The sequence below is a fragment of the Patagioenas fasciata genome, chromosome 8 (assembly GCF_037038585.1).
Source record: "Patagioenas fasciata isolate bPatFas1 chromosome 8, bPatFas1.hap1, whole genome shotgun sequence".
In the NCBI taxonomy this organism is placed as follows: Eukaryota; Metazoa; Chordata; class Aves; order Columbiformes; family Columbidae; genus Patagioenas; species Patagioenas fasciata.
The window spans coordinates 27597801-27624586 of NC_092527.1; the positions used below are offsets into that span (position 1 = coordinate 27597801).

At 45.3% G+C, this 26786-nt stretch overlaps 1 protein-coding gene across 1 annotated transcript in view; it reads left to right on the forward strand.

Annotated features, from left to right (window-relative positions):
* The window catches only part of ENTPD1 (ectonucleoside triphosphate diphosphohydrolase 1), a 56011-nt gene extending 31302 nt beyond the window's left edge, over positions 1 to 24709 (forward strand). The window contains exons 2-10 of the mRNA XM_071812035.1: positions 16103 to 16236; positions 16641 to 16758; positions 17976 to 18126; positions 18989 to 19148; positions 19759 to 19995; positions 20634 to 20894; positions 21956 to 22075; positions 22272 to 22409; positions 22557 to 24709. Of these exons, the coding sequence (XP_071668136.1) occupies positions 16103 to 16236; positions 16641 to 16758; positions 17976 to 18126; positions 18989 to 19148; positions 19759 to 19995; positions 20634 to 20894; positions 21956 to 22075; positions 22272 to 22409; positions 22557 to 22763 (1526 nt within the window). The 3' untranslated portion in view covers positions 22764 to 24709. The remainder of the gene's footprint in view (positions 1 to 16102; positions 16237 to 16640; positions 16759 to 17975; positions 18127 to 18988; positions 19149 to 19758; positions 19996 to 20633; positions 20895 to 21955; positions 22076 to 22271; positions 22410 to 22556) is intronic.
* Positions 24710 to 26786: the final 2077 nt, after the last annotated feature.

Below are 26786 nucleotides of genomic sequence, written 5' to 3' on the forward strand. Positions count from 1 at the left end.
GACTGTGTCAGCATGACCAGAAAACTTAATCTGTCTGAAGAATGGCTTGGTAAAAAATATATATGTATAAATTAGAAAAGCAATTTGCACTTGTACAAGTGTGAGGTAGAACTATGGCAAAAGGCAGAGGTGGGAGAGTCCCTTTTTGTGGCAGAGTTAAACCAACTGTGAAACTAAGACTGTGCAGTTCATCTTAAAAATAATGTTTTACAACTGAACCTGGCACCATGCTATGAACTCTTTGTTAAAGACAGTAATTTTACAGTTGCTTTTTAAGTTACAAAGCATTTCTCAACTCGAGACCAGTAATTTCTCTACCAATTTTAGTGTTGTGGCCTCTTGGTGTCTGTGAGAATGCTAACTGCATCTCATAAGCCTTGCTAGGAATAGAAGCCCTTCTGTAAATAGGGATCTTAGAAGGCCTCTTCTGCCTGTTTCCTTCTCAGGGGACTGCAATCATAAATTTATGTTGTAATCTACTACAAACTACATCTCAGGAACTTTTGGTGTGGTACACTAGTTAAAGTTTACTAGTGTTTCACAGAGATTATATATAATGCATCAAGACTGCTGTTACGTAGTCCCTAACTCCTTTATAAAGTAGCAAACAACTCTTTTACTCTACTGGTTTCTCCTGCCTCCACCCCTCAAGTCAGACTGCGGGAAGGAAACACAGGGAATGCCTTCTTTCTTGGTACAGGGCTCAGCTGCCTTTGTTCCTATTTTCCAGCACATTTCTCCTAACCTAAATGATATTTTCAATTTTTTCCATATTTTGAAGTTGTACAAGAACTAGATAAATCCTCTAGTATGAGTCATGTGTGTACTTTACTAGACCAATAATCTCCAAGTTGCTATTAGTCTGGCAAAACATGAGAGACTATATCAAAATGACAGAAGATTAATTTAAGAGTAGGTGTAGCTAGAGCATGCTGATCTTTCCCGGGACCCTGGGAACTCTGCCTCTCCATGGGACGAGTGTGCTGTGAGAGCTTCCCAGACAAGCAGACTAAGTGGTGCAGAGGACTGAGCATCAGGCTGGCTATTTGCTGCTCTCTTGTGCTTTTTCATCACCTGTGGAAAAGGAGCCAATGGTGCTGACCTCTGTAAACTGCTTGGCAGTATATAGGTGGAAAGCATTGTGACAAATTGAAATGTTATGATTTGTTATTAGGGAAAGGCTGAGATTCAACAGACAGAAAAGCATGATGGTCACTTCAAGTGTTGTTTGGTATTAGCTCCCCACATGTTGTGTGCAGACAGCACTGCTGAGAGCTGGAGTCAGCTGTGAAAGCCACAGAGTCAAAGAGAGCCTGGGAATAGTGGGAAAGTAGTGAGATAGTCCTGGCCTTTCTTGGTGTCTATGTGCTGAGAGAAGGCTGAACTCATAAGGCTGTGACATGAGCATGAGAAAATGTGTGTGCACAAAAGCCTCCTTGTGAGTCTCGTGGCTCTGCTGTGGGATAATTGCAGCTCTCCTGTCTCACCAGGAGCTTTATGGGGGAAGCTGAGGTTAATGCCAGCCTTGTGCTGTGAGCCTGGGTATAGGAACACTACCAGGTCTGCACTACACTAGTGACAATGGTCTCGCTCTGTTCTGTCACAGGGAGCTGCTTGGCATGTGACAAGACTGAAAACAGCTCCAGAACTACCATTATCAGTGAGATCCTGGGTGTAAACTGTTTAAAATCCCTTGTGGTGAGTCCCGTAGTAACAGCCATGGACAGGCTACATTGTTCCTATTTGGGATTTCAGCATCCTCTAAGGTCCAGAAGACCGGTGCTGGTGCTGTGCTTGTGTGTGCTGTGCCGCAAGCTCTGAGCAGGAGACCAAGCAACATCCGAGCAGCAGAGCAGGGAGCAGGAGCAGACACCAGACCAGCCCTAAAGTCTGTTTACTTTGCTGTTATTAGGGTCTCCCATAACCTAACCAAGCCAAGGAGACCTTTTCCCAGACATGATGCTGGCCTGTGAAGAAAAGGTCTAAGCACACCATGCATAAGGCAGGCGTGCAGCTGAAGAAGCAGAAATATTACAGCTGGCCTGAAGGAAACGTGAATGGAAGAGTGTGTGTGTGTGTGAGGACTAGAAGAAGCAACAGATCAACGGTTAAAAGAACTGTCTGTTTTGATAACCGAGGATGTGACTGACTGTGCTAAAACTGGGTAAAACACTGACAAATGTGGTATTTGTGACAAGGCTGGCAGCCTGCGCCCTGATAAGCCCCACATGGTTGGCTTGTCAGAAGAAGGCATGGGTGGTGATAAAGCCCCTGTGCAGTTGTACAAGGAGGAAAAAAACCTGTGTTCTGATAACAGAAGGATGGCAGCAAGGTCACAGCACATCCTGTGTGCAAGTCCTCCTTCCCAGCAGGAAGGCAGACTGGGGGAGCTAAGGCACCCAAAATGAGGAAAAAAATTCACTGAGCAGCCACCCGCACTAGGGCTCTCGGGCCATGAGATGAGTGAGATTTCGAGGCAAAGCGATCACACCATAGTAACCATTAACTCCTAAAGACAGTAAAAGACTTCTTCCAAAATTTGTAGCTTGCCACTGAAGAGGTGTAGTGTGCACCTGGCATCTGGCACCCTTGGTCCCATCCTAACCAGGATCCTGCCAAAGCGCCTGGGTGAGTTCTGTGCCTGTGAGTATGAGGGAAGTGAGAGTAGGTGAGAAAATAAGTGTGACTGAAACAAATTTTTGAAACACATATCATCTTCCTGTTCAATAAGTATTTCACTGTTGCTACATTAATTTCGTGTATTATAGCTACGTTAAAAAATATTCCATCTTTAAATGAGAAAAAGATGTGAAACCTTTGTTTATAACTGGTAAGCTCAGCAGAGTTTAAGAATTTTTTGGTTTGGCAAGATCAGCTGTACAAAAAGGGTCCAAATTGAGCTGTGAGAGGCTCTGAGAGCTGAAAATTATTGGGCAAAAATATCAGACAAAACAAAACAGGAGGGCAAGAAAAGTTGTTGGATACTTTCAGTGATGGAAAGTGAAAAGCTGAAACTACTCACCAGTCTTTTGCCTTCATTGTTTCCATCCAGAGTTGACTTCCCGTGTGTCTGTGTAAAGGGTGAGCAGATCGTGGCCCAGGAGAAGACCCACTGCCGAGAGTCATCTGAACAAGAGTGCTGTTGGGAGCACAGCCAGATTATAAATGGATTTTAAAGCTAGGGCTCCCACATCTGCTCTGAGGAGTAACATCCCCACAGATTTCTCTTTGCAGAGTTACCGTGCAGCTCCTATATCTCCTTCAGCCTGCTAGCCCTCACTTCCAGACTTCACATCTCTTTAAGTGAGTCCCCATCTCTTTGAGATCAAATCCTGCTTTCAATTAGCATTATTGTCCTTATGAATATATGAAGTTTGTGATATTTTTCTCATGTTTGTTGTTTTCCAAGTTTTATTGTTTCCTGTGTAGGATGGTGGTTTCCATAGATACCTTGGACATTATTTATCTATCCTCCCTGGATGTGCAGTTCCTCTCAATGAATTACAGTGCAATTTGCCACTTTTGCTTGAGGCATATCAGTGCCATACTAAGCGTTTTAATGCTATTGTTCTAACATGTCTTTCGTCATCTCGATACGTTGCCTTGTACTCTTATACAGCTTTCAATCCTCATGACAGAACTCCTATCCCAGGCAGTTTTAAATTAAAAAATTATACATTGCATGTATATTTTAGGATCTTGTACTGATAATTGTTGGAAACTTTAGCTCAGCTTTTCTCTGGGTAACTGTTAAACAGAACAGTGTTTTGTTATTTTTGTTCTCCCTCCCCCTTTGAGAAATGTTATCAAAGGAAAAAGTCTGGCAAAGTATTCAGGACTGGTATGGTCCCGTTGGAGAGCTCAGCTAGCACTGACTGGTATTGTTTGAGACAGCTCTTGCATGAATTTTCTCTCTTTATCCTGTTTCCACCTTGTCCCATAGGAAAGCGTATGTCCTGGCTTGCTGAGGTAGATGCTAATGTGAGTCACTCCTTGGTATTTAGTGGTGGGAAAGCTGACCACTATCAGTCTTCCCGAATACTAGCAGAAGCTAAGAAAAATCTGGACGCAGCGTAAGTTAATGCTTTCTTCTTCAGGGCTATTCTGCCCTTATCGGGCTATTTACTGCGCAAGTGGGGCTGTTCTGCTGATTCAGCATCAGGAGAAGTGATGCCAGAGCAGCTCCAGGCCACACCTAAGGAATTACAAAGGAGACCATTAGAGTCACAAGTTTCTCTTTAGCTGATTTATAAACTGATTTGTTTTCTTTCTTGCTCCTTTGTCCCAGAGCTGTTAATAAACAACCTTTACAATGCCCCTGCTCCTGCAGGAGACAAGAGGAAAGAAGCGTGTGCTCATATGAACTTGCTGCAAGGGCTGGAGCTGTGCTGGGGATCCTGTGGCTGGATCCTCTGGCTTGAGCTTGGGACCTCCCATACCTGGGGGGAGAATGGCGCTCAGAGACTGGGAAATGCAGTAGTGGCAGGGAAGCAGTGGACCTGTAGCTGCTTTTTGCAGGGGCACAGGTTTGCTGGCCGGTCCTGCTGCTGAGAGGCTGTATTCATCTTAACAGAGCCAGCCAGTGGCCTTTTTCCATGCTGTGAATCTGTCCCCTTTGCTGGAGTGGCTGTGTCACAAGCTTGTCACTTACGCAGCTGAAGTAACCTCCGTTTTGTTGACTTCTGACAGTGGAGAGTGTTGATTTCTCTGTGCCAGCGGGCATCTTTGGACACAGAGGCTAGAGCATGGGGCAGAACGCTGGTGGCAAGTGTTATAGAAGACCTTGAGGTTTCCCTGCTTGCACCTCCTTGCTGGGAACAGAGAACAGCTCGTGCTCTTACTCCCCGGGGGGGAGATGCGATGAGAAGTCAGAACTGTGACATCCGTTTGCTGGTTCCAGTCCTGGTGTGGTCTCTGCAGATGCCTGGGGGCTGCTTGATCACCCAGAGGTGATGGTGGTTTAACGCCCCTGCAGCAGCTGTAACAGACAGGGCAGCTCAGGCACTTGTCAGAAGAATGGGTTGCTGTGACAGTCCCTTATCCTTGTCACCACTGTGCTTCCATGCTGCCTTATCCACAATATTTCATGTTTGTATTTCACACTGAGGCAAGGACTTTGGGGCGGGGGGTGGGGAAATAATGAAGGCATACAAATTGAAGGCCAAACTACAGTTTGATTGTTAAATGGGTTTCCTTTCCTGAGCCTAATTCTCCCCCAGGATTCACTGCATGTCTCGGCAATAAGTAAACTGAACTTTAGAGATTAATAACATCCTGTGCCAGCCCATTCATCCAGCAAAACTCCTTTGCCATTTTGTTCAATGACTGCATGAGGCTCCAGCCCTTGCAAAATGCTCTTCTGAGCACGGAAATTTAGATTCATATTTAACTTCTTACCTTTATAACCTCCGAGAAGTATTTATTCTCTTACACTCAGCACTTTGTCAAGGCCTGTGCCCCGCAACAGCCTTTGGTCCCATGTTCCTTCCCATTGGTTGTCCTGAAAAATACCACAGGGTAGTTTGTTTCCTGCTATTTGAAATGGAAATTGTAGCAACATGAGGAACAGAGTGTGATATTCATGCCAAATATCATGAGCTGAATTCTCCTAATGGCTTGTGGGAATCCTAGTTATTGAAGCTGCCCTCTGAGAAATCAGTATATTTTTCCACAAAGCTTAGGGAGCGGATGCAGTCCCCAGCAGGAGCCAGAAACTATCACAGCTGTTCCCTGTTCCGTGCTCTGCAATAAGGAATGGAGATACCAGTGCTGACAGCTGGAGGTATGGGGGCAAATCTGGAAGTGTTTAACTAGAGAGCTATCCCTTTCATGCATGCAGCCTTAACCTTGCCTTACTGCAAGGAGGCAGCAGGGCTGCTGCCCTGCCTGCAAAGCAAGGGGCCTTTCACTTCATCTGCTGGAATTAGTTGCAAAGGGAAGATGCCTACAGCTTTCTCTGCTGCAAATGGGTACTATATATGCTAAGGGAGGAAAAATTCAATGGGTACCTTGCAGGTCTGAGATATGTTCCTCTAAAAGAGCAAGAACCTGTGTTGGAAGTCACATGTGCAAGGGGTGACACAATCCAGATGTAGGCAAAATCCCAGGCACAGGTGAGCACAGCAGCAGTCCCCAGCATTTGCACTTGCATCTATTCCTCTGTATGCATGGCCTTATCACACAGGGGCTTTGCCAGTGGCTCTGCTGCTACTGTACCAGTCTGGGGCAATGTTTGTTCTTCTGCAGTTGGTCTCCAATGTTTTTTGATCCCAAGTGGGAAGTGAAACTTTAGGAGAAAAGCTGTTTGCTTTGCTTTGCAAAAATACTCGGGAAGCTCAGGTTCCCACTGGCTGCAGCAGCGTGGGCAGCTGTTCTGTTCACACACATGCAGCACTCTGGGCAACCACGTTGTTTTCTTGGAAGCTGGGGAAGTGAGCCCCTGAAAGCGGTTGTGTTGCTCAAGGCACAAGGCAGTTGCAGGAATGTGTGATTCAGAGAAGAATGTCTTTGAGACGTGGCAAGAGGCTTGGTGGCCTCAGCTGCTTCGAGGCAGGAGAGGTGGTCAGCGGAGAGGGCATACAGGGAAACTGGTGCCTACTCGCAAGGGCGCATTTTAACACCTCTGTAGGCACCAGGCACAGAGTGAGGTGTGGGTGGCATGGGGTTTTGATGTGTTTTCTCTGAAGTTGCTCCCCATGCCAGAACCTCCTGTTGGGGGTACCAGCATTTACAGCGCTCAGGACTTGGTGTTATCCAGGAGGTTTCTTAACTTGCTGACCCAATGTGGGTATTGAAGCGAGAGGAAACAGTTGTTCTGGAGGCTATTTCCTCTCTTTTGCCATGACGAATTCTACATCCCCTGGGTGTGGGTGGCTGATGGGGCACAAGGAAGGGTGGGCTGTACTGGGTTGTTGATGTGACTCACACATAACCAATTTCCTATTAAAGCAGTGGCCTTGCTGTCTTTAACAGCAACAACAACAATTAATAGCTGCCTGGGGCTGAACTGGGAACAAGTGACTGAGGTGTGTGAAGATTGGTGCTCATTACCGGCCAGGATGGTGGAGGCAGCAAAGGCTGTGACTGCCTGTACAAGGATGAGAAAAGCTAGTGTGATACTGGATCTTAGCGAATGACAGGGTAATTCCTCAAAACCAAGGATAACCATCTCATAACTTGCAATGTGTTACTTCCAGCACAAGGGAAATGTATATTGGCCCCAATCTTGACTGAGAAAGAAACATTGCTATGAGAGTTTATGAGTTATTATACAAGTAATGCACACTTATTCTGTGTCAACAAATAATGTCAAGTAGCTCTTAAAATAAGTTATTTCCAAGATTTAAAAATACTTGATCTGAATCAGTGGAGTATTTAAAATAATCAAATAGGAATGCTAATCAGAAGCAGCCTATTCACTTCTTATTTTATTCCCCCAAAGCCTTAATCCAACACTTGAAAGTTATGCTAATTTGAGAAATAATAACATCTGTAAGAGATGCATATTTAGGGCAAAAAAGGAAGCTGCAATTAATGCAAATTTAAAGTTGGAAAGTGTAGAAAACAGTCGAAAGAAGCATAAGGAAAAAGTTATGGCCAGAGATTTAAGAAGAGCAAAGAATAATTTAAGGATAGTGAGCAAAAAATGAAGTCTAGCAGCACCATTGGCCCATTGCAAGTCAGCACATTAGAACATCAATAATAACAAAACTGAAAAGGTTGCCAGTGTCAGCGCTTTTTCTCCAAAAGAAAAACAGACGTCTTCACATCATGTGATAGCCAAGTACATTCAGGCAATAACTTAGGTGATAGACTGGGGAGGGAGGGAAGCTGTCTTGACTTCCCTGGATATTTTCTGATGAAACTTCAAGCTTTGTGGGTAATGGCAATAAATACTCTCTAGTTAAAATATAGATTTGATGGTCTGGTAGCAAGTTAATAACAGAAGTTGCCTGATAGGAGACTGGTATAACTGATAATAGTTGCTGCTTTTGATTTGAAAACCTCTTTGATGTGTGAATCCTAAAGAAACAAGCACAAATAGGGTACAGGCTCAGAAGCCCAATAAACATCATATAAATGTGAAAATTAACTGTCTAGAGGCCATTGTTTCAGTGGTATCCTGCCACTTGTTGGTTGTATCTGAGAATATTGAGTATCTTGGTCTGACTGCTGAGATGTAAGCCAGAAAAATATCTTCCCGTAGAGGGGCTATTTAGTGAACAGGCATCAGGGAAGCTGGTGAGGATGGTGTATACAACAGGGAGAGTGGCTGTAAATGGGGATTGGGGGGCAGCATGAGTGCCCTGCAGAGCGGCCAAGGAGGCTGAGCAGAGCACCCAGCATGGCCGGACACCGTGGGAAGATCTGACAGGGGAATCTGCTTTGTGCTCTGGGTGAATGGAGTATTTGTTGGTCAGGCAGCCCGGGTTGCAGGGGCTCCTGCCCAGAACCCCCTGGACATCACTCCTCCAGCAGCAAACCCACACCCTTACATGGGGCCGTGGGACTGCCCCCAGCACAAAGCCCCTCTGTGCCGCTGTGCGGGCGGCTGCGCAAAGGAGAGAAGGGGCCTGTGTGCTGCCTGCTCCTATGTGTCCGTCTCTTGCGGCTGCTGCTTGGCTTTTGCAGTCTTTAGCACCCATCAAGTCTCCAGGATTGCCATGTGCTTTCCTTCCTTTTCTTCCTCTCCGTCCTTACAGGGCTCCTCCAACCTGTCTTGTGCAATTTTCCAGGATTGGATCCCAGTTGCAACTCTAAAAGCAGCAAAAGAGTGAGGTGCTTCCACCGCAAGCAATGTTGTACATAAGGATAGCATATAGCAGGCTGATTGCTGTGGCTGAATTATGCCTGAATGCAACCTGGAGCTGCTTTGGGGGAAGGAGGGAACAGATTTATTCAAATGTATCTGTGTCCCATGAGGAGAGCATATGCATTGCATTGGTCTTTGCTAACAGCACGGTTTATGCGTGTATCACCCTCTTTTTGCTAAATCCCTGCCTTCTGAACTGAGGAAACAGAGCTGGGAGAAAGTTTAGGAGCCACCCCTGCCCTGAGGCAGGATCAGCCGTGCTGGTAGATAGAGGCTTTGTTTGTCTGGGAACAGCTAACGTGTCTCCCTTGCTCTTCTCTTTCTAAACTAAACAGCACAATTCCTTCAATCTTCCCTCATAGGTCAAGTTTTCAGACATCTGATCTTTCTTCTTGTTCTCTTCTGGAGTTTCTCCAAGTGGTCTACATCTTTCAAGGCAGTGTCCTAAATTGGGCATAGAACTTCATAGGAAGCTTTACCAGCATTAGATAGAGGGAAGGATTACTGCAAACTACTATAACTGCAAGAACATTTTCTCTGGAAGTACTGCTTAACTGATTGCTAACCACACTGTCTTTGGGTGATGGCTATTTTCTAAATGTCGTTTTCACTCTTGTCCTTCCTCAAGTGAGTTGAATGCTTTCCCCAGGCTCTTCCCTTCAAAATTGTAGCAGCAGCTTCACAGGGTATAACTTTAAAGTTATTCTTATTGTCACTATATAAGGTGTTTTGCCCCTTTTTTTTGGGAGTGTAGCTAAAATACAGCAGAGAGGATGCATCAGTTGGTAGCAAAGTATCCAGGGGTTTGGATGGCCCAGGTTGAGTTTTGTGAAAGTAAATGAAGGAGCTTCCTGCCGAACTGCCTTTTTCTCCCAGCTTAGTATTATCACAGATATAGGTGCACTCTTTACTCCATCTTGCAGCTCACTAATACACATGTGCATATGGCACAGACTAGTTCAAGCGCTCTGCCTTGCTGCATAGACTAGATCAATAGGAGTCCGTCGGGGTTTGAGACTCGTAGGGCTATGTGATTTCGAAGTATCAAATGTCTCTGAAAGACAGTATCCAAAAACACCAGATTACATTGTTTGGATTATCAGTTTCACTGACATTTCAGTGTTTGTACTTCAGCACTTATACATATTTAATCTGGAAAGTCATAATCCATTAAATGTGTATTTATAATTGCATATAGCACCACAAGGAGGGTCAGAGTTCACACCAGTATTTAGGCCATGGTCTGTGTCAAATGAATAATTAAAACTTGGAACAGAGCCTTCCACTGTAAAAAGTGATGTAAAACCAATCCTGATCTGGAACTTTAATTTCAACAGGTTCAGTGTCTTGCCCTGATACTTTTAAATCAAACCTGTCATACCACTTACTGTATATGTGTTTGTATGTATATTCTAAGAAAAACCTGAGCCTCTTACCAACCTAAGAAAAGACTTTTCCAATATGTTGGTCTGAAACAAGTTGTTTACATTACTTTGCAGCAAAATCTTCCTAGGTAACTTGGACAAGAGCATGTTTGAATGAAAGAGACAGATGAAAAATGAGTAAGAAGTCAGATGGGGACAGACACAATTGCAGAAGAGGGTTGATAAATGAAGCAGTGTGGCTCTTCTGAGTGCTGATAGACTCAGATGTTTGGTTGTGGTGAGGCTGAAGACAGGACTGCCTTCTTGTTAGTGCCTTGAAACCTCATGCACATTCAGCAACATCACCTAGTGTGCAATTCAGCCTTACAAACTTTATCATTACCAAAAGCTCACTTTCTCTTAGCAGGAGGTTAATGTGCATGTGCTGCCCCCCCCACACCCTGAATGGCAGCACTGACTGCTCCCATTCCTTTTCCCTGCCATCACTGCTGACAGAGCCCCATAGATATGAGTTCTTGTAGTTAACAAATGTGCACAGGTTGCATTGCTGGAGCCCCAGTCTACTGGGCTCTCTGCTGACGTGGATGATGTTTGTCTGCAAGCACCTGCCCTGAAGGATGCTCCTTCAGCTCAAGCTGCCCACCCTGTGCCACAGAGCTGTTCACAGGTGCTGGATGCATTCATACTGCTGAGGGATTCAGGCATGCATCAGCCATGGGTTCCTGTGCTCTTTCAGCTGGCAGTCAGGCAGGCAAGTTGTTGCTACTTGCTTTAAAAATTCAGTGGTATCTGACTCATTTCAATCTGTAGCGTTTCTCAGTTGTCAAGAATGCCTGTGTCCCTTTGTAACAGGTCATATCATTCAGTGGCTTCTCAGCACTGAACTGTATTTCTCTGATATGTTTAGAGTGAGCAGCTCCACAGACTATATTCCCATTTGCTGGGCTACATGATTGCGTGAGCATCCAGCAGCTCTTCCCCAAAACCTGGACATGGGCTTAGGAAAGCAGTTACTGGAGAGACTCCCAACAGGCTGCAGCAGCAATATGGGTGATCAGCAGCAGATGTAGCTGCTGATAAGATGGTGTCTTATTGTGTCATCTCTCCAAGCCTCATGGGCAGCAGGCATTGCGTCTTGGAACTCCTTTTGCTTATAGCATGTGGTAAGGCTAATTCAATTAAATGTGATCAAATATGGGTTTGTTGGGATTGCATAGGAGAGGTACTGTGTTGATTTAGCACTGGCTGTGATGGTAGAGGATCATTTGTCTGAGGTAGTACAGGTCCTCACCTCACTTCATTTAGACTAGGACTGTATCATTTCCTGTTGTAACAAGTACATTATTGTGCAATGCTAGTCTCATTGCCGTTCTGGGCAGAATACTTAAAAGCAGATTATTCTATATGCAGAGAAAGGGTTTCTGTACTATTGAGAAGTCTGGAAAGACAAAAAGTCCAGAAAGGATTATTGCTTATAAGTTAAGACAATAAATTCCAGGAGGATTGAGTGTTGCAGTTTTGAGACAGAGGTGGAACAAAAACAGAGGAAATAGACTGGCAATAAATACATTAAGGCTGAAAATAAGAAGGTTTCTCACCATACAGAAGTGTGCTGAGAGCATAAAGGTGATGGTGGGAACTTCCTCCATCAGTGTGGCACTTGTGCAGTGGAAGAGTGATTACCTTACAGTACAGCCTCTTGTGATCCTATCTGTAACAGACTGAATGTAAGCATTCAAAAGAAAGAGCAAACATCAGCTTTAGCTGTTGGGCTAAGCCAGAGTTTACAACACTATTTGTATTTATTGAGAGATGGTAGGTCATAGTAAAGTTATCTGAACTGAGCATGGCTTTGGACTATGTGCAGCTTCTGTCCTTTTCTGCTTGACAATCCTAATTTCAGTCCTTAAACCAGCCTTAGCCTCTCCTTACTGCATCTCTAAAATCGGCTGGCTGTCCAATTCCTTTAAACATTTATTGCTAAGTCTTATTTGGTGAGCAGGGATTTGGAAGGTGGGCAGCCTTGGCTGTGAGTGACATCTCCTGGCGCACGGAGCTGCCAGTGACTCAGCATGATTTCAGCTGGAGGAGCAGTTACCTATTTGCCTTCATGTTCTGGAAGAAAATAGGGAGGATCCTGCTTCCTTGCCTTCACACAGAGCTGCCGCCCATGCTGGTGTGGTCCTTCCTGGGTTATTCACTGAGAGCAATGGGGTTTCTGCAGTGAAACTGCTGTTATTTGGAGTAACTGCCCATGTCATTCTCAGCTCATAGCTAATTCAGAGACAAAATGGACATAAGATCTGTTTATGTCCTGGAACCTGCACCAATCACTGGATGGAGTCAGTGGTAACCCCTACAAAAAGCCCAAAGAGACCAAAATTAGAAACAGAGATGCCTGAGCAGCTGGGCAGTGGTCCAACATCTGGAGAGTGCTTAATGCCTGAGCGGCTGGGCAGGGCTCCAGCACCAGGCGGCTCTGAGTTTTGGGGTGGGGAAGAAGAAAAGCAGCATCATTTCTATGCTGATTTATGGCCTTATGTGATGTTTTGATTACCACTGACAGCGGGTACTATGGGATAAAGAGCAGAGACCTATCTCTATTTGGGTTCTGGCTGGGTACAGAAACAGAAGATCGTGTCTGGTTAAGATGTAGCTGAAGAAAACTGCTAGTGAAAGAGAAGTCCTGGGGCCTGGCAATCAGAGGTGCTGGAGGGTCAAGTAGTGCCCGATTTGGTGGAGAACAAGGGGTGATTTTACAGCATTCAGCGATGTGAACATGGGGTGCAAAGGAGCGGGAAAAGTCTTAGGGAATAAGTTAATTCTTTAGCCACTGCAGAACCTACAATTATGCCTAGAGATGATGGAGGTAGCCAAGTGTGCAGAAAAAGGAACTGGTTCAAATGCCTCACCTTTCTGAGCAAATGGTAGGTGAGATTTATTTTAATTACATTGAATTCTGTCTGGATTTCCGATGTTGTAGGTCGATTTTGGTATTTTTAAACAATCAAGTATTCAAGTCTGTACACTTTGAGTGCTATTCGGAAGGTTATTGCTTTGCTAGGCTACCTTGTAGGATATGCTTATCATTTTGTACCTTTTCTTCTATGAAATATTTCAACAAAATGCTGCTTGGTAGCATTAGAGTTCACACAGATGGGTGCTCTAGTATGGGATACAGCAATGAAATCACACATATGGCAACCTCAGAGTCTGGAAAAGTGCTCACGATACTGAGCTAAAATTCAGGGAAAAAATCGTGTTCGGGGTAAGGAAATAATGTGCCTTGGGAAAAAAAAAAAAAGACTAATCTCAGGTTGCAGGTGGGATGCAGAAAATTATGATTATGCCTCTGCCTACAGACAAGGGATTTCTGCAGCTGTTTATTGGGATAGTCCATTACAGTGAGAAAAATGTTTCTGCTTTGCTGTTAATGCTGCTACTTTCAGAGTGTGGCTGCTGAAAAGGTACAGCAGACAGACAATACCCATCACAACAGGAAGTCTGAAAACTGTAGAAATGATGCCAAGTCACCCATCCTTTGTTCCTATGACAGTAAACCCCCAACAAAGCCATTAGTGGCTGCCTCCAGGCAACACCTCAGAGTAAGGATGGCAATACTTTATGTGGATGTGCTGTGCAACTGTCAGCAGCTGTTTCCATGTTCAAGCATACTAGCTTCGTATCTATACTGTGCAGCTAATTTTACATTTCAGTGTCTATTTTTATTCATTATTCTAGTGTTAAAATATTTTTTGTTCAACAGACACACTCAGTGCTATCATAACCTGAGCCACCTGCCCTTTCCAATAAGAAGAAAAGTCTCCCAGTTGTCATGCTCTGCTGTTTCTAATCACTTCTAGCCATGAGTTCTGGGGCCCTTTGAATAAAGCTGTATAGAATGGATTCTTATCTCTGCTGTCTGGTATGTGCACTAGACTATTTTTTTAAACTGCATTCTTGAAGATCCTGGCAAGCATGCCATGCCTCTAACAGGCACTCACAAAATGTAAGAATAACAAGCCTTCAAATTTCACGGTTAGCCTCAGCAGATTTACGCGTGAGTGCGATGAGAGGGAGCACAAAGCTCCTGGTCAGTGTTAGGTTTCCAATGGACCTGCCTGCAGGGAGATCTTCAAAACAAGTTCTCTTGGCACTTTCAGGTTCTGTTTTCTCTAGGTAGGTGAGAAGGCGTTATTTGTCTACAGCTAGAGATTTCCAGAGTTGCATTGCTTCTTTTCGCGTGGGCTAACTTCTGAAAATAACTCTGGGACTTTGAGTAATTTGTAATGTTGGGTAACAGTACAGTTCTGGCACCTGGGACTACCTTTCATGTGAAACTAGAGCGGCTAGAAGAGGACTCTGTTCAGAACTTGGATGCTTTTCGAATTTGTGCGTGTGACATGGGCTGCCAGGATGGATTTGGAGTGTTGAACCAGGATCACCCGAGAGCTGGAGAATGACCTCTGGAACTCCAGTTCTGGCATGCAGATGCAGAGCAGGTTCAGCCAGCTTACTTTCTTGGAATGTGAAGACAGTTGATGTGGTTCGCTACACAGAGGTACAACTTGTAATGTACTTCTAAACATTTTCTAGAGTACTTGCGTATAAGAAAAAGGGAAATTAGTACCCGAATGACCAGTCCAGCAATCAGTGCTTTTGAGTATGGAGCATCAGTGTGGGTAGAAATGGATTTTATATCATAGTGGGAGCAAGCATGTCCCCTGGAGTGCCAAAGCAATTTGCTTGTTGTAATTGTTGAATTTACAACTAGGTTATAAATCTGGAAAATATTTTTGCAGATACCATCTATATCACCAAGCTCTAAAAAAGTTATTTTTATTAAGCAATTACCAAACTGGCTGAGCCTAAGTGGTGAAGTGAGATTTCCACAGCGGGATACATGAAGTAGAAACCAGAGCAGGAAAATATCAAAGTCAGCATTATGCTAGCCAGTAACAAATGCAGGTATATGTGTATTGGTTTAAAGCTCAAATACCATATTGGTTGTGATGGATTTCCATCAGCCATAAGTGGATTTTTTACAGAATTCTACTGCTAACTGTATATCTTCAACCAGAAAATGTTAATTTGTTACATCATACCAAATGGATCAGTAATAGTTAAGGAATCAGACTGGTAGAGTTTTGCAAAGTGTGTGACTTTTAAATATGTTATGCTAATTCTGCAAATATAGGCTATTTGTAATTTACTGGTCTTGTGAGAAGTGGCATCAAAAATCTCCATAAATTTCTTAAATATCCTGTGGAGTGCAGATCACATTTTCTATACAGTATTTCCAAGATCCAGGACAGCATTGTTTGAACTGTGATTGCCATATACTGAAATGCTAGTGTTAGACTTCCTAAAGGCATTACCAGTGATGAGTATGTTGTAAATTGTTATAAACATCATAAAAACGTGAAGCACAAGGTATGCTAAAATAAAATGTCACAGGGTTTAAAGCCTTGGGTTCCACAAGGTTATGTTGTTTATATATTAGCAGCCTGTTCTTTCAGCTTATCAGGGATTATTAAGGCAAATGCACAGTAGTAGAAGAAGCTGGAGTTTTCCCCATACAGATGCTTTTGCTATATGGTTTCCTAGTCACCTGCAGGTATCTTAAGGGCAAGCTAACCATAAGCTGCATCTTGAAGTCCTCCTTCATCACCACTTGGCACAGGGCAGCCCATGGAGATGTGGCACAGCCCATGAGAGCAGATCAGCAGGGCACCAGCGCTGAGCTCTGCCTCTAAGAAACCCCTCATGAAAACATGGAGCTGGGAGCAGGGATGGGCAAAGGCAGATGCTACAGAGTGGTAAGGGACTGCAGGTATGTGCCTGAAGACCTTTGCGTTGAGGTAAGATGGACTACTGGGATACTCACATGCTTTTTTTGCTCTAGTCACAGGCACCAAACCAAAGATGTCATGGACAAGAAAGATTCTACTTATCCTGGGATTCCTCTCTACTTTGGCTGTAATTGCTTTAATTGCTGTAGCAGTGACCCAAAACAAGCCACTTCCGAAGAATATTAAGGTATTATGAGCTGGGACTCTTGCAGGAAAGCAAGCCAATCTGGGGGTTGGGCATGCATGGTACTCCAGGACATGTTGCTGCCCTTGCTGGGTCTGGCTCAGCTGTCTTTCTGGCTCCATGCACCTCAACATCTCATTTTACATCTTCATGGTAAAAAACAGACATGATTTCACATGGGATCATCTCCTAAGTAATCAGTCCCAATGTTGCTGCTTCTCTGCTCTTGCATCCCTTTGATGGAAACTTTGCAATGAAGCACTACTGATAAGAGTAATGGCACAGCATGATGTTCCCGCAGCTGCCAGATAGGCTGCTCATTTCTGGTCCCTCCACGTGTGGAGACTGGCGTACATTGGGTCTGGGTCAGTTCCTCGGGTGCAATGACAGCTCTGTTTTGCCAACAGTACGGGATTGTGCTGGATGCGGGGTCGTCCCACACTAACCTCTACGTGTATGAGTGGCCAGCAGAGAAGGAGAATGACACTGGGGTGGTGCAGCAGGTGGAGGTGTGTAAAGTTGAAGGTAAGAGGAGAAAATGGAGCTGTGGGATGAAAAACAGAGAATGTGACCAAAGGGTGGGGGAGGAGAAACCTGGAGGAAGAGGTCAGCAGTGCAAACAGTGTTACATCTGTGAGCTGATGTATATCCCACCACTTCCCATGGGGACCTGTTATGTGTCTAACCTTTCTGAGAGGAAAGCTGGATCCACTTTTCCATTTGTTTTTAGGATGCTTGGAAGTAAGTGCTTTTTGGAAAGAACTACATCAAAGTATGTACTTAAACAGAAAGTCTGCATGCACCCTTGCTGAAGCACTGATGAACATCAGGCAGGGAGAGGGGAGAGCATGGTTTGCCCTTTTTCAAGGCCTCTGTGCAAGCTACACACTGGGCTTGTGGGCCAAGGTTGCTCAACTTATGCACATTGTGGTTTATTTTTTATTCTGTTTAATTGCTGTGTAGATATTGTATGGTTCAGGAAAGCATAAATGAAGCCCGAGCTTGCACGTAACAGGGAACAGAGTAGACCACTATGGATCAAGAGGCATTGTCAGACCCTGCCTGGGGTCTTTTCAGGCCCATCTGCAGTGCAGGGGAGAGCCATGCTGTTATCAAGCTGCTGTGACAGCTGCTTGGTGCTGCAGTCACGCCATGAGCAGTACGCTGAGCATACAGCAACCTGGAACAAACGCAGAGCAGGTTTCAGTGCTGCCCACGCAGGCACTGGTACTGGGGCAGTCTCCTCACCAGGGGACACATGGCAGGGAGGGACAGTGAATTTTTCTTTGGATTAGCATGAAAGGGGATGGCTGCAAAACACTCAGTGCTGTAGTGTGAGCATACAATACACAAACAAATGACAGCATCTTTCCCCAGAGAACCCAGCACAGCGAAGGGTCAGGGATTTTCAGGCACAGATCCAGGGCACACCCAGGCAGAAGCAGAGATGAATCTGCAGATGTCCAGGACATACTAAGCAAACAATGTGTCTCACTGCAGCCCTCATTGCTAGTTCATAGCCTGGTCCTCACAGAATGGGTGGCAGATGCTGGGCGCTGTGGCCTTTCCCACATGTAGCAGACTTAGTTGATACAGTAGGATTTCTAAAGCTACCTAGAAATGAGGTGGTTGAATCTGAAATTGCTGCCTGTGATAGTGATATGGTTTAATGTGACTGCTCATGACAGCACTCTGAGGTTATGCTGGGAGTTGGAGCAACGAAGTGTCCTTATGTCTTGCAGGCCCTGGGATCTCAGGTTACTCCCATGCCACAGAGAAGGCAGGTCCCTCTCTGGCACAGTGCCTACGACAAGCAGAAGAGGTGATTCCCTCACAGCAGCACCAAGAGACACCTGTCTACCTCGGAGCAACTGCTGGCATGCGGCTTCTCAGGTACCGCAGGGCTTGTCACCTTCCCCCTCAGCACTGCACTGGGGACCACCATGGATGCTTGGGGTGGGGGTCCTCTTGGGCAAAGTCTTTGGAGATGCTTCCAGTTCACTCTTTGACCCTCTTCTGCAACTGATCTCAGCCCCAAGACTCCCTGGGCTCATCCCCCTGCTTGCCCAGCAGGTCCATTTCCACTCACTCCAGCCTCCCATCTTCTACAACCACTCACATGCAGTGCAAAGGCACCAGGAGCGTAACAGTGCCCAAGCTGTTCAGGGGATGCTCAGACATCCCCCACAGTCTGGTATTAGGCCTGACCTATGATTTTTGTGCCCAACCATGTTGCAACTTCCCATATACCTTGACTCAGTCAAGACCTTCAGAGCTAACATAACTTCATAATCATATTTCCTCCTTTAATTCCAATTTGTGATTTTCATGGAGGTGCCCCAGACCTCTTGCCTGGCTGGGACAGGGAGCTGATCTTATGTAAGTATTACCTGGGGAATCCCTCTGATGATACCCAAGGGCATGTATTTCTTCTGTAACGGTGATGACAAAGAGTGAGAGTTATCTCCACAGTGCAGTCCCTACCAGGGCACATGCTCCAGGAGAGCAAGAAAGCTCTGGTCTCTGCTCCTGGTACTACTCTCAGCTGTAAGTGTCAGAGCTGGTGGCATCTGCGCTGTCAAGGTGTGACAGAGAAGGATGTGGCCAGTTAGAGCTGGATGTACCTATATGAATTACTGTTCTGTTATAATTAATGCTTGGTGGGGGATTTGCAGCCTGCTTGCTCAGAATAAAGCCCATAGGCTGTAGAGAGCTGTCAGCCAGAGTCACTCCATCCTTTCTTCCATTCATCCAGCTTGCAGAATAAAAGTGCAGCTGACAAAGTCTTGTCCTCAGTAGAGAAGACACTACGCTCAGCTCCCTTCAACTTCCAGGGTGCCAGAATCATCAGTGGTCAGGAAGAAGGAGCCTATGGATGGATCACTATTAACTACCTACTGGGCAATTTCAAGCAGGTACTGTATATATTGCAAGTCCATATTTGAATCATCAGCTTGCAGCAGTTTTTAAACCATGCCTTGCCAGAGGGTGTTGCGGGCACTGTCTTCCCTTGTAAGCCATTTAGCAGAGATCAGGAAGCTGCACATCTTGCCTCAGCAATTACCCTGAGTACATCCTGATAACACTGTAGTCAGGCTTAAAGCATTGAAATAAAACACCAGCATCTTCAAGAACTTTTCTTAGGTACAGAATCCTCCTCACTTCCTGATCCAAAATATTTTTGTGCTTGCAAAATTTGACAATGATTCTTTACTATTGAGATTATAAACAGTAAACCAACTGTGTTTTTCACCTAATAACTGTATTAGATTTCATATTCTTAGTCCTTCTGCAGACATTCAGACATGATCCATCTTCTGCTTTTCTGAGCCTGTGTCTTTTTCTCCTGTCGTGTTCCAGCTCTCATCTTGTGCCCCCCTCCAGGTCTTCCTGCCTTTCTTGTGTTCTGTGCTTCTGCTTCTATCCTCATAGGTCTTTCTCCTTTTCTTTTTTTCTTTTCCTCACAAATAAATCTACTCCATTCCTGACGTGTCTGTTTTACTTTGGGTTTTTTTGTTTGTGAAGTCTGGCTGGACAAAACTTCTACATTCCCTGAAATCCATAAGTGAGACATCAGGAGCACTAGACCTTGGAGGAGCCTCAACACAGATTACCTTTGTACCAAATGAACTTTCTTCTGAGTCCCCAGAGAACCTGCTCTACTTCCGTCTCTACGGCAAGGATTACATAGTGTACACACACAGCTTCCTCTGCTATGGGAAGGACCAGGCTCTGCAACAGAAACTGGCCAAGGACGTACAGGCAAGTACATCTGTAATGGCAGGTACAGATCCTTGACCCTCCCAACTTTGACACACTGGTGCTGTAAAGTTGCTGTGTTCCAGCTCAATGTCTCATCCCTTAGTCTGGATTTAGGAAACATCATTATCCACCATAAAGACTTGGCAGATGCCCAAAGACTTGACAGCCAACATTTTCAAAAGTACTACCAACCTGAGGTGCCGTGATTCTTGGGCATGGGATAGCATGAGTACTATACTTAACTGAAGTACTCAGAGGAGGTGAAGTTTCACTGTCTCTGAGAATCCCAAATCAACAGAAGCTTCACAAAATCTGGTCAGAAGTAACTTGCTCAGGGGTCCTACAGGAAGGCTGTGGCAGTACCCACATCTCCCAAATCACATCCAATGCCTTAAACCTTCAAAGGGCTGAATGTAATTTTAGGACTGTATTAATGCCCTTTGAAGGCAACCGCGAGGCCGATGTGGCCCCCAGTGAAAATGAGTTCGACACCCCTGCCTTAAACGATCCTCATCACTTTGACCTGATGTGTGTGTCTTGGTGTGATGTACTGTACTTTGTGGCCACCCTTTCTTGTGGCACTTTCCCAGAGTTAGTCTAGAGTGAAGTGTAACAGCTTGGGTTGATTTTACTTTCAGATCATGGAGAACAGCAACCTCCTTGATCCATGCTTTCACCAGGGATATCAGAGGACTATAAATATAAGTGACCTCTTCAAAAATCCTTGTACATCAGCCAAGAAAAAGCAATTCCCTTTCAGCCAGCTGCGCATAGAGGGAAAGGGGGATTATCAAGAGTGCCGAAGAAATATCCAGAAACTCTTTAACAAAACCAATTGTCCTTACTCCAGTTGCTCCTTTAATGGGATATACCTACCTCCATTACAAGGGGATTTTGGGGTAAGTCTTCACATTCTTCAACTCTGTAACCCAGAATATCAGAAGAGCAGAAACTCAAAGTAATACTAGAGTGTGTTGTCCATGGCTGGGGCAGGAAATTGTTTACAAGATGGCTTTTTGGACATGTAGCTAGAAAAGTAGTGTTGCACTTGCTCTAAGGACAGCATGTGTACAAGCTACCCCAGTAAATAGCACTGCACTGTTCCCATTCTAACCCATCTCCTTTAGGCATCTCCTTGGGGTGCCCTGTTCACCGATTCATTTTTCAAGCAGGCTCTCCTGCTGGCCAGCACCAGAGGTAGGAGAGCCTGCTGCAGGCCATGCAGGACACGCTGCTCCTACATTGTCTCCTGGGTCAAAAAGCGGCATCAGATCAGAAATTCATCCAGAAGTGTGTGAACACTACTGACACCAGTCAGCTCACCTGTCTCCTTCCCAGATGTGATGCAGAGAAAGTGCATGCTCTGAACACAAATCCTGTGTGACACCACACTGAACATCAGTCCTAGAGCTGCAAGACTCCAGTGGCTGTGAGGTTCTCTGGGAGAACTGTTAATACTCCCTTGCCCTGTTCATAAACTCCTCCCTACCTGTCACCAATTGGCCATAGTCAGATATGGGCTATCTGTATTTTGGATTGTATGCCGGGGCTGTGTACAGTCCTTTCAGACTGTCACCTCTGCTGTTTGTGGTGAGATTGGCTGCACGTTCATCTCATTCAGTTACCCAAATGGGATCACAGATGTGATGGCAAGCACAGTTTGCCAGATGCCACTCTGGCAGCAGGACATAGAGGAGAGGGATCTATTGAAGTTCTTCAGGATACTGTGGTCAGTGAAGTTCTTACCTCCACCTTCCTTTTTGGGGTCCTTACCTCTCATCAGCTCTGAGTGATGTCTCAAAATGACATTGCTATTGAAAATACACCTACTTTTGTTTGTGTGATATTTTGTTTGTGTGATATTTCTCGATGTGTAAATAAAACTACTTTATTTTGTGGGATTTCCTCCATCCTGCTCATGCTGCAGCCCAGTCAGGTTGAAATATTCTTTCTCCTTCAGGCTTTTTCTGCTTTCTACTTTGTGATGAACTTTTTGAACCTGACCAGTGATCAAAGCCCAATTTCCCTGGACAAAGTGACCAGTGCCATTGAGAGCTTCTGCGCTCAGCCTTGGCATGAGGTGAGCAGTGCTTGTGTCTGTGGGCTGGGGCTGCCGGGTGACAAAAGCTGCTATTTTTCTGTAGGATAAATGCTTGGGGGTAAGTTCCAAGGCTGGAGGGGGAAGATCCCCCCAGCACCTGCAGTGGATGCTCAGGTGCAAGCTGGAGCAGCAAGAACCTGTGTTTAAGTCTGGTGCCTTTTCCCTCCTTCCCCAGGTGAAGTCAGCATACCACCACATAAAAGAAAAGTACCTGAGTGAATATTGCTTCTCTGGGGTCTACATTCTCTCTCTCCTGGAAAACGGCTATGAATTCACTGAAAAGAATTGGCAAAGGATCCACTTTCTTGGAAAGGTGTGTCTTGTGGTGGGGAGGGCTATACCCCCACACCCAACTGCAACCTCTGCTGCACAGCCTGGTCCTTTTCCCCAGGGATGTCCCTGCCCTGGCAAAGCAGCCCCTGCACCTCCCAGCACTGATTCTGCTCCTCTCCTGTTTCAGATCGGCAGCAGTGACGCGGGTTGGACCCTGGGCTACATGCTGAACCTGACCAACATGATCCCCGCAGAGGAGCCCGCTGTGCCCCCTCTTTCCCACGGCAGCTACGTGGGGTTGATGGTGCTGTGCTGCCTCGTGCTGGTGTCTGTGCTCCTGTTTGCCTGGCTTCTCTTCCACAAACCCAAGTGCCTGCAGAAGGGGATTGTTTAGAAAGAGCACTGAGGAGAGAGGGGCCAAATCATGCCAGCCACTCGGGGCTAGAAGACCCCCACAGAGCAGGCTGTACTGCAGAGCCCCTCTCACTGAAGCTACTGACTGTGTACAACAAGGGCATTTATTTCTTCTGACTCGCACTTGCACTGACAGATGTTGGGACATCAGGCTCGCCGCCTCTCTCTGCCAAGGACAGACAAGTGGGTGTCCCCTCCTTGAATGGGTCTTACTTTCATTCAATGAAACTTCGCTGCTTGTTGGTTTTTGCCTTGTGCACAGCATTATAAAGAGAAAAGCAGCAACAATCTTTGGGAGCCCGTGCTCCTGCAAGGGTAATCTCAGGGTCACACATCCCATTGAGCTCTTGGGAGTGATCACACACAGGGTGATCCTGCTCCTCCTCCTCTGAAGCTGTTCCCGAGAGCCCTTCCTGCACCAGCACACCTCTGCTTGCCTTCCTGAGCCCTTGCAGTCCTACAGCCAGGTACAGCAACCCAGCTGGCCCCTGAAGGCTGGCCAGGCTCCCCAATACCACTCTGGGACAAGAAGGGATAAGGATGAAAAACTGAGTGTGCTGGTGGTCATCCACCCTTAGCTGGGCTCTGGTGGCTGTCTGCTCCTTTCACAGGTGGCAAGAAGCCTCTTTCCCATGTCTTCCTGATGTTGCTGGACCAAAGCTGGCTCACTGTTACACTGAGCCATTCCCATGTCCCTAGGGTACATCAAGACATGAGTTCCCAGTCAGGCATTGCTGATTTTTGTAGGAACAGCTCATACTGGCCAAGGATTCATGACCAGTAGTGAGTGCTTATGCCTACAGGGACTCTGCTGTGATCAGCGTGCCTACAGGTATGCACCCACTAAAGAAATCCGGTGTCACTGTGCTGATCATACAGCAGCCTCCGATCTAGTGAAAACATTTATTAGGTCATGTTCATTTATAAATAGACATCTGGCAGCACTTAATCAGATTGAACCACTCTTTCCACTAGCAAAATCAGTGAAAATTTGCTTTTCCTTCCCTCATGGCTTACATTTATCTCATGACTATAAGACCTAGGGCTTGTGAGCATACATACTGCAGCCCATCTTCTAGCACACAGCTAGGGCAATGCCACTGATCGGGTTTATGAATCTCTTTCTTCCATTTTTCCATTCCTTGGTCCAAATAAAAAGAGAGGTAAGTCAGAAGCCCGTTTTTATAAAAACACTTGGAAACCACTGGTGCCTCTCTACCTCCCACAAAATCTTGGAAATATCTTCTGCTAGTGACCTGTAAGTGCTGGAGGCCAAAAGAAAGCAGATATTGTAGGGACAAAGGCATGGCAGACTAACATCTTCACCTGTTTCCCCAAGCAAAGCTGTAGAATGTGTGGAGGAGATAAGGATCTGCAATCCCAATAAAGCCTTCTCCTTTAGGCAGGCACAGACACACAGCTCGGGGTTTTCATGCTCTCCCAGCCTGTCCATTTGCATAGTGCAGGCTGGAAAATATCCCCGTTATTTCTTACTTCATGCCTGGAAGTAGGAGCCACAACATATTGAAGGACCTAAAGGTAAGGGAAAAGTCTACCCTGTCTTGTGGTAAGAACTTTAGGCAGTTCATTGTTCTTCCAAAAATCTGTGTCTTACTTTTGCTCTGAATTAGCTGACTTCAGCTTCTTTTGGATCTTGTTCTGCCCATTTCAGAAAGACTGAGTAACTCTACTGTCAAAATCCCTTTTTCTTTGTTGGTGCTTGCAAGTTGTCATTGTATCATATTAAATAGATCGATATTCAGTCTGTAAAGTCCTCTGTGCTGACCTTACTTGTAGCTCTTGACTCCACTTCTTTGAAAATTTTTACATCTCTCTGAAATTTGGACACCAAAGTTTTCAGCAGTGAGTGGCAGTAGATTTGCTAATAGTGTAAATAAAAGTAATATCCTCTGATTTTGATCTATACTCTGTGTTCCCTGTTCGTATATCTCAGGGCCAGGTTTCCTCACTTAAGAGCAAGTTTTGGAACTGTTTTGTCCAGTTGGACTGTTGCAACTTGGCCTTTTTTTCCCCACTCGTTGTATTGTGGAACAGCCACTGTCTCACACCCCACATAACTGCCTCTGAATGTGAGCTGCTTTGCCTTCCACATGGCTCCACTGAAATGTACACTATTGAAAGAATATTCCCTCAAGCAAGTGATCCAGATCAACCCACAAATGTCACTTTCCCACACAGTTTGTCTATTGACCAGTTTTTGTTTTACCTGCAAATACATTGAGATGTTGGAATTCATCTAGAGATGGCATTTTCCTTCTGTTTTTGTCAGCAACAACAGGTAGATGAGAGATTAACAGTGGTCACTGAGCATGGCTAGAAAGCTTGCAGGAGGAGCATGTGATCAGAGCTGCATCAGCTCCCCAGTCAGCCCCACTCGCAGCACACCCCACCCTGTGCCATTCCCTGCATATGAAGCCTTTGCAGCAGAGCAGGCGCCCTAGAGAAGTTCTCCCCCTGGGCTGGTGCATCCTTCTTCCCTGTGAACAGTGTGGAAAACTGCAGAATGGTAATTCTCCACAGATCTCAGGGATCTGGCTGCTGCTTAGTTGTGTCTGTGATGCTGGAACTGGCAGATCCACCGAGGTATTTCAGAAATTGATGGAGAAACTCCATATGGAAGCTAGTGTGGAGAGAAAGCCTGTGCCAGTCTGTTCTTCTGGTCCTTGCTAAGGGTTTGTGCCAAAGGAAAAGGTCAAATACAGAATCTGGGAGAAGAAAAGCAATGTTTTGTACCTTAATTGCAAGTCCCATAGTATTAATATTGTTAGCTCTTGATTCTGGAGTTAGGTGATCAGCTGGTATCATCACTTACTCCCTCCTGCCTTCCTTGTCTTGCTTTTTGGTTTGGGTTTTGTCTTTCTTTTAAAGCTGTAAATGTGACTTGAGTGCACTCTAAAGGCCCCAAACCAAGACAAATACAAAATATGTTACATTATTTTTAAACTTTATGACTTTTAGACCACACTTATAAATCAATCTCTCCAGAACTAGAATTTCTAAGGTGACACCAGATGTGCTGTGTAAAAATCACTTGAGTAGGCTGAGGGTCCAGGAATTGGTTAAGTGAAAGCATCCTATCAGGGTGAGACCCTTGCATATTACTGGCTGTACTTGAACCTTCCCAGAAAAGTATATCATATTTTCCACTCCATTTCTTCTGCTATTGCAGGACTTTATCCATGGAAGCTATTCAAAATCCCTGTTCAAAGAGTTCAAGTTTAATGAACATTCATTTCTTTGCTTCTGTGCTGCATCTGACCCAGCTGTACTCAGCTTGAGTGCGTGTTCCTGTGCCACCCAATGTGTACATTAAGACCCTTAATGACAGTGGGAGGAATTTCCAGATATGCCAGTGATAATACGGTATCACTTCTCTTGTTAATGCAGTTGATCTGCCTCACTGATAATTATCTGTGCCTTATTTCTAATTTCATAGCTTCTGGCTTTAATTTCTAGCTGCTGGCTCCCATACAGTTTTGCTTTTCTGGGTTAAAGCATCTTTTAACACCACGTATTCTTGTCTTGCAAATATTTATTCACTGATCAGTTCTGCTGGGCTGCTGAGGCTCCAGACCTTGGTCTCTCCCGTTTTGCCACAGGAAGCCCTGAGATGTGCTGCAGCAAGGTGGGATGAGGGTCTCTGGTTTGGGTTCAAATGTGGAGTGGTCCAGTTCTGGCGGGACTTGATAGCTTTGTTTGGTGTGGTAGCATTCTGGTCTCTCTGGCACTGATGACTTCCGGGAGCTCTCTCACGTTCACGCAAGTGTCAGTTCTGAGGCAAAACTTAGTGGTGAGGCTGAGATTTCCAGCGATTGGAAGAGAAAGCCTGGGTGCCTGCAGCATCCTCACATCTTGCAGAAACAACCAGTTCCCGCTGCAGGCTCTAAGTACCCTTTACTCTTCTCCCTAACACAGCCAGCTCTCCTCTGTGCACAGGCCACAGCTGATTTCTCTGGCCCTAAAGCAAAGCACAGTGGAGCCT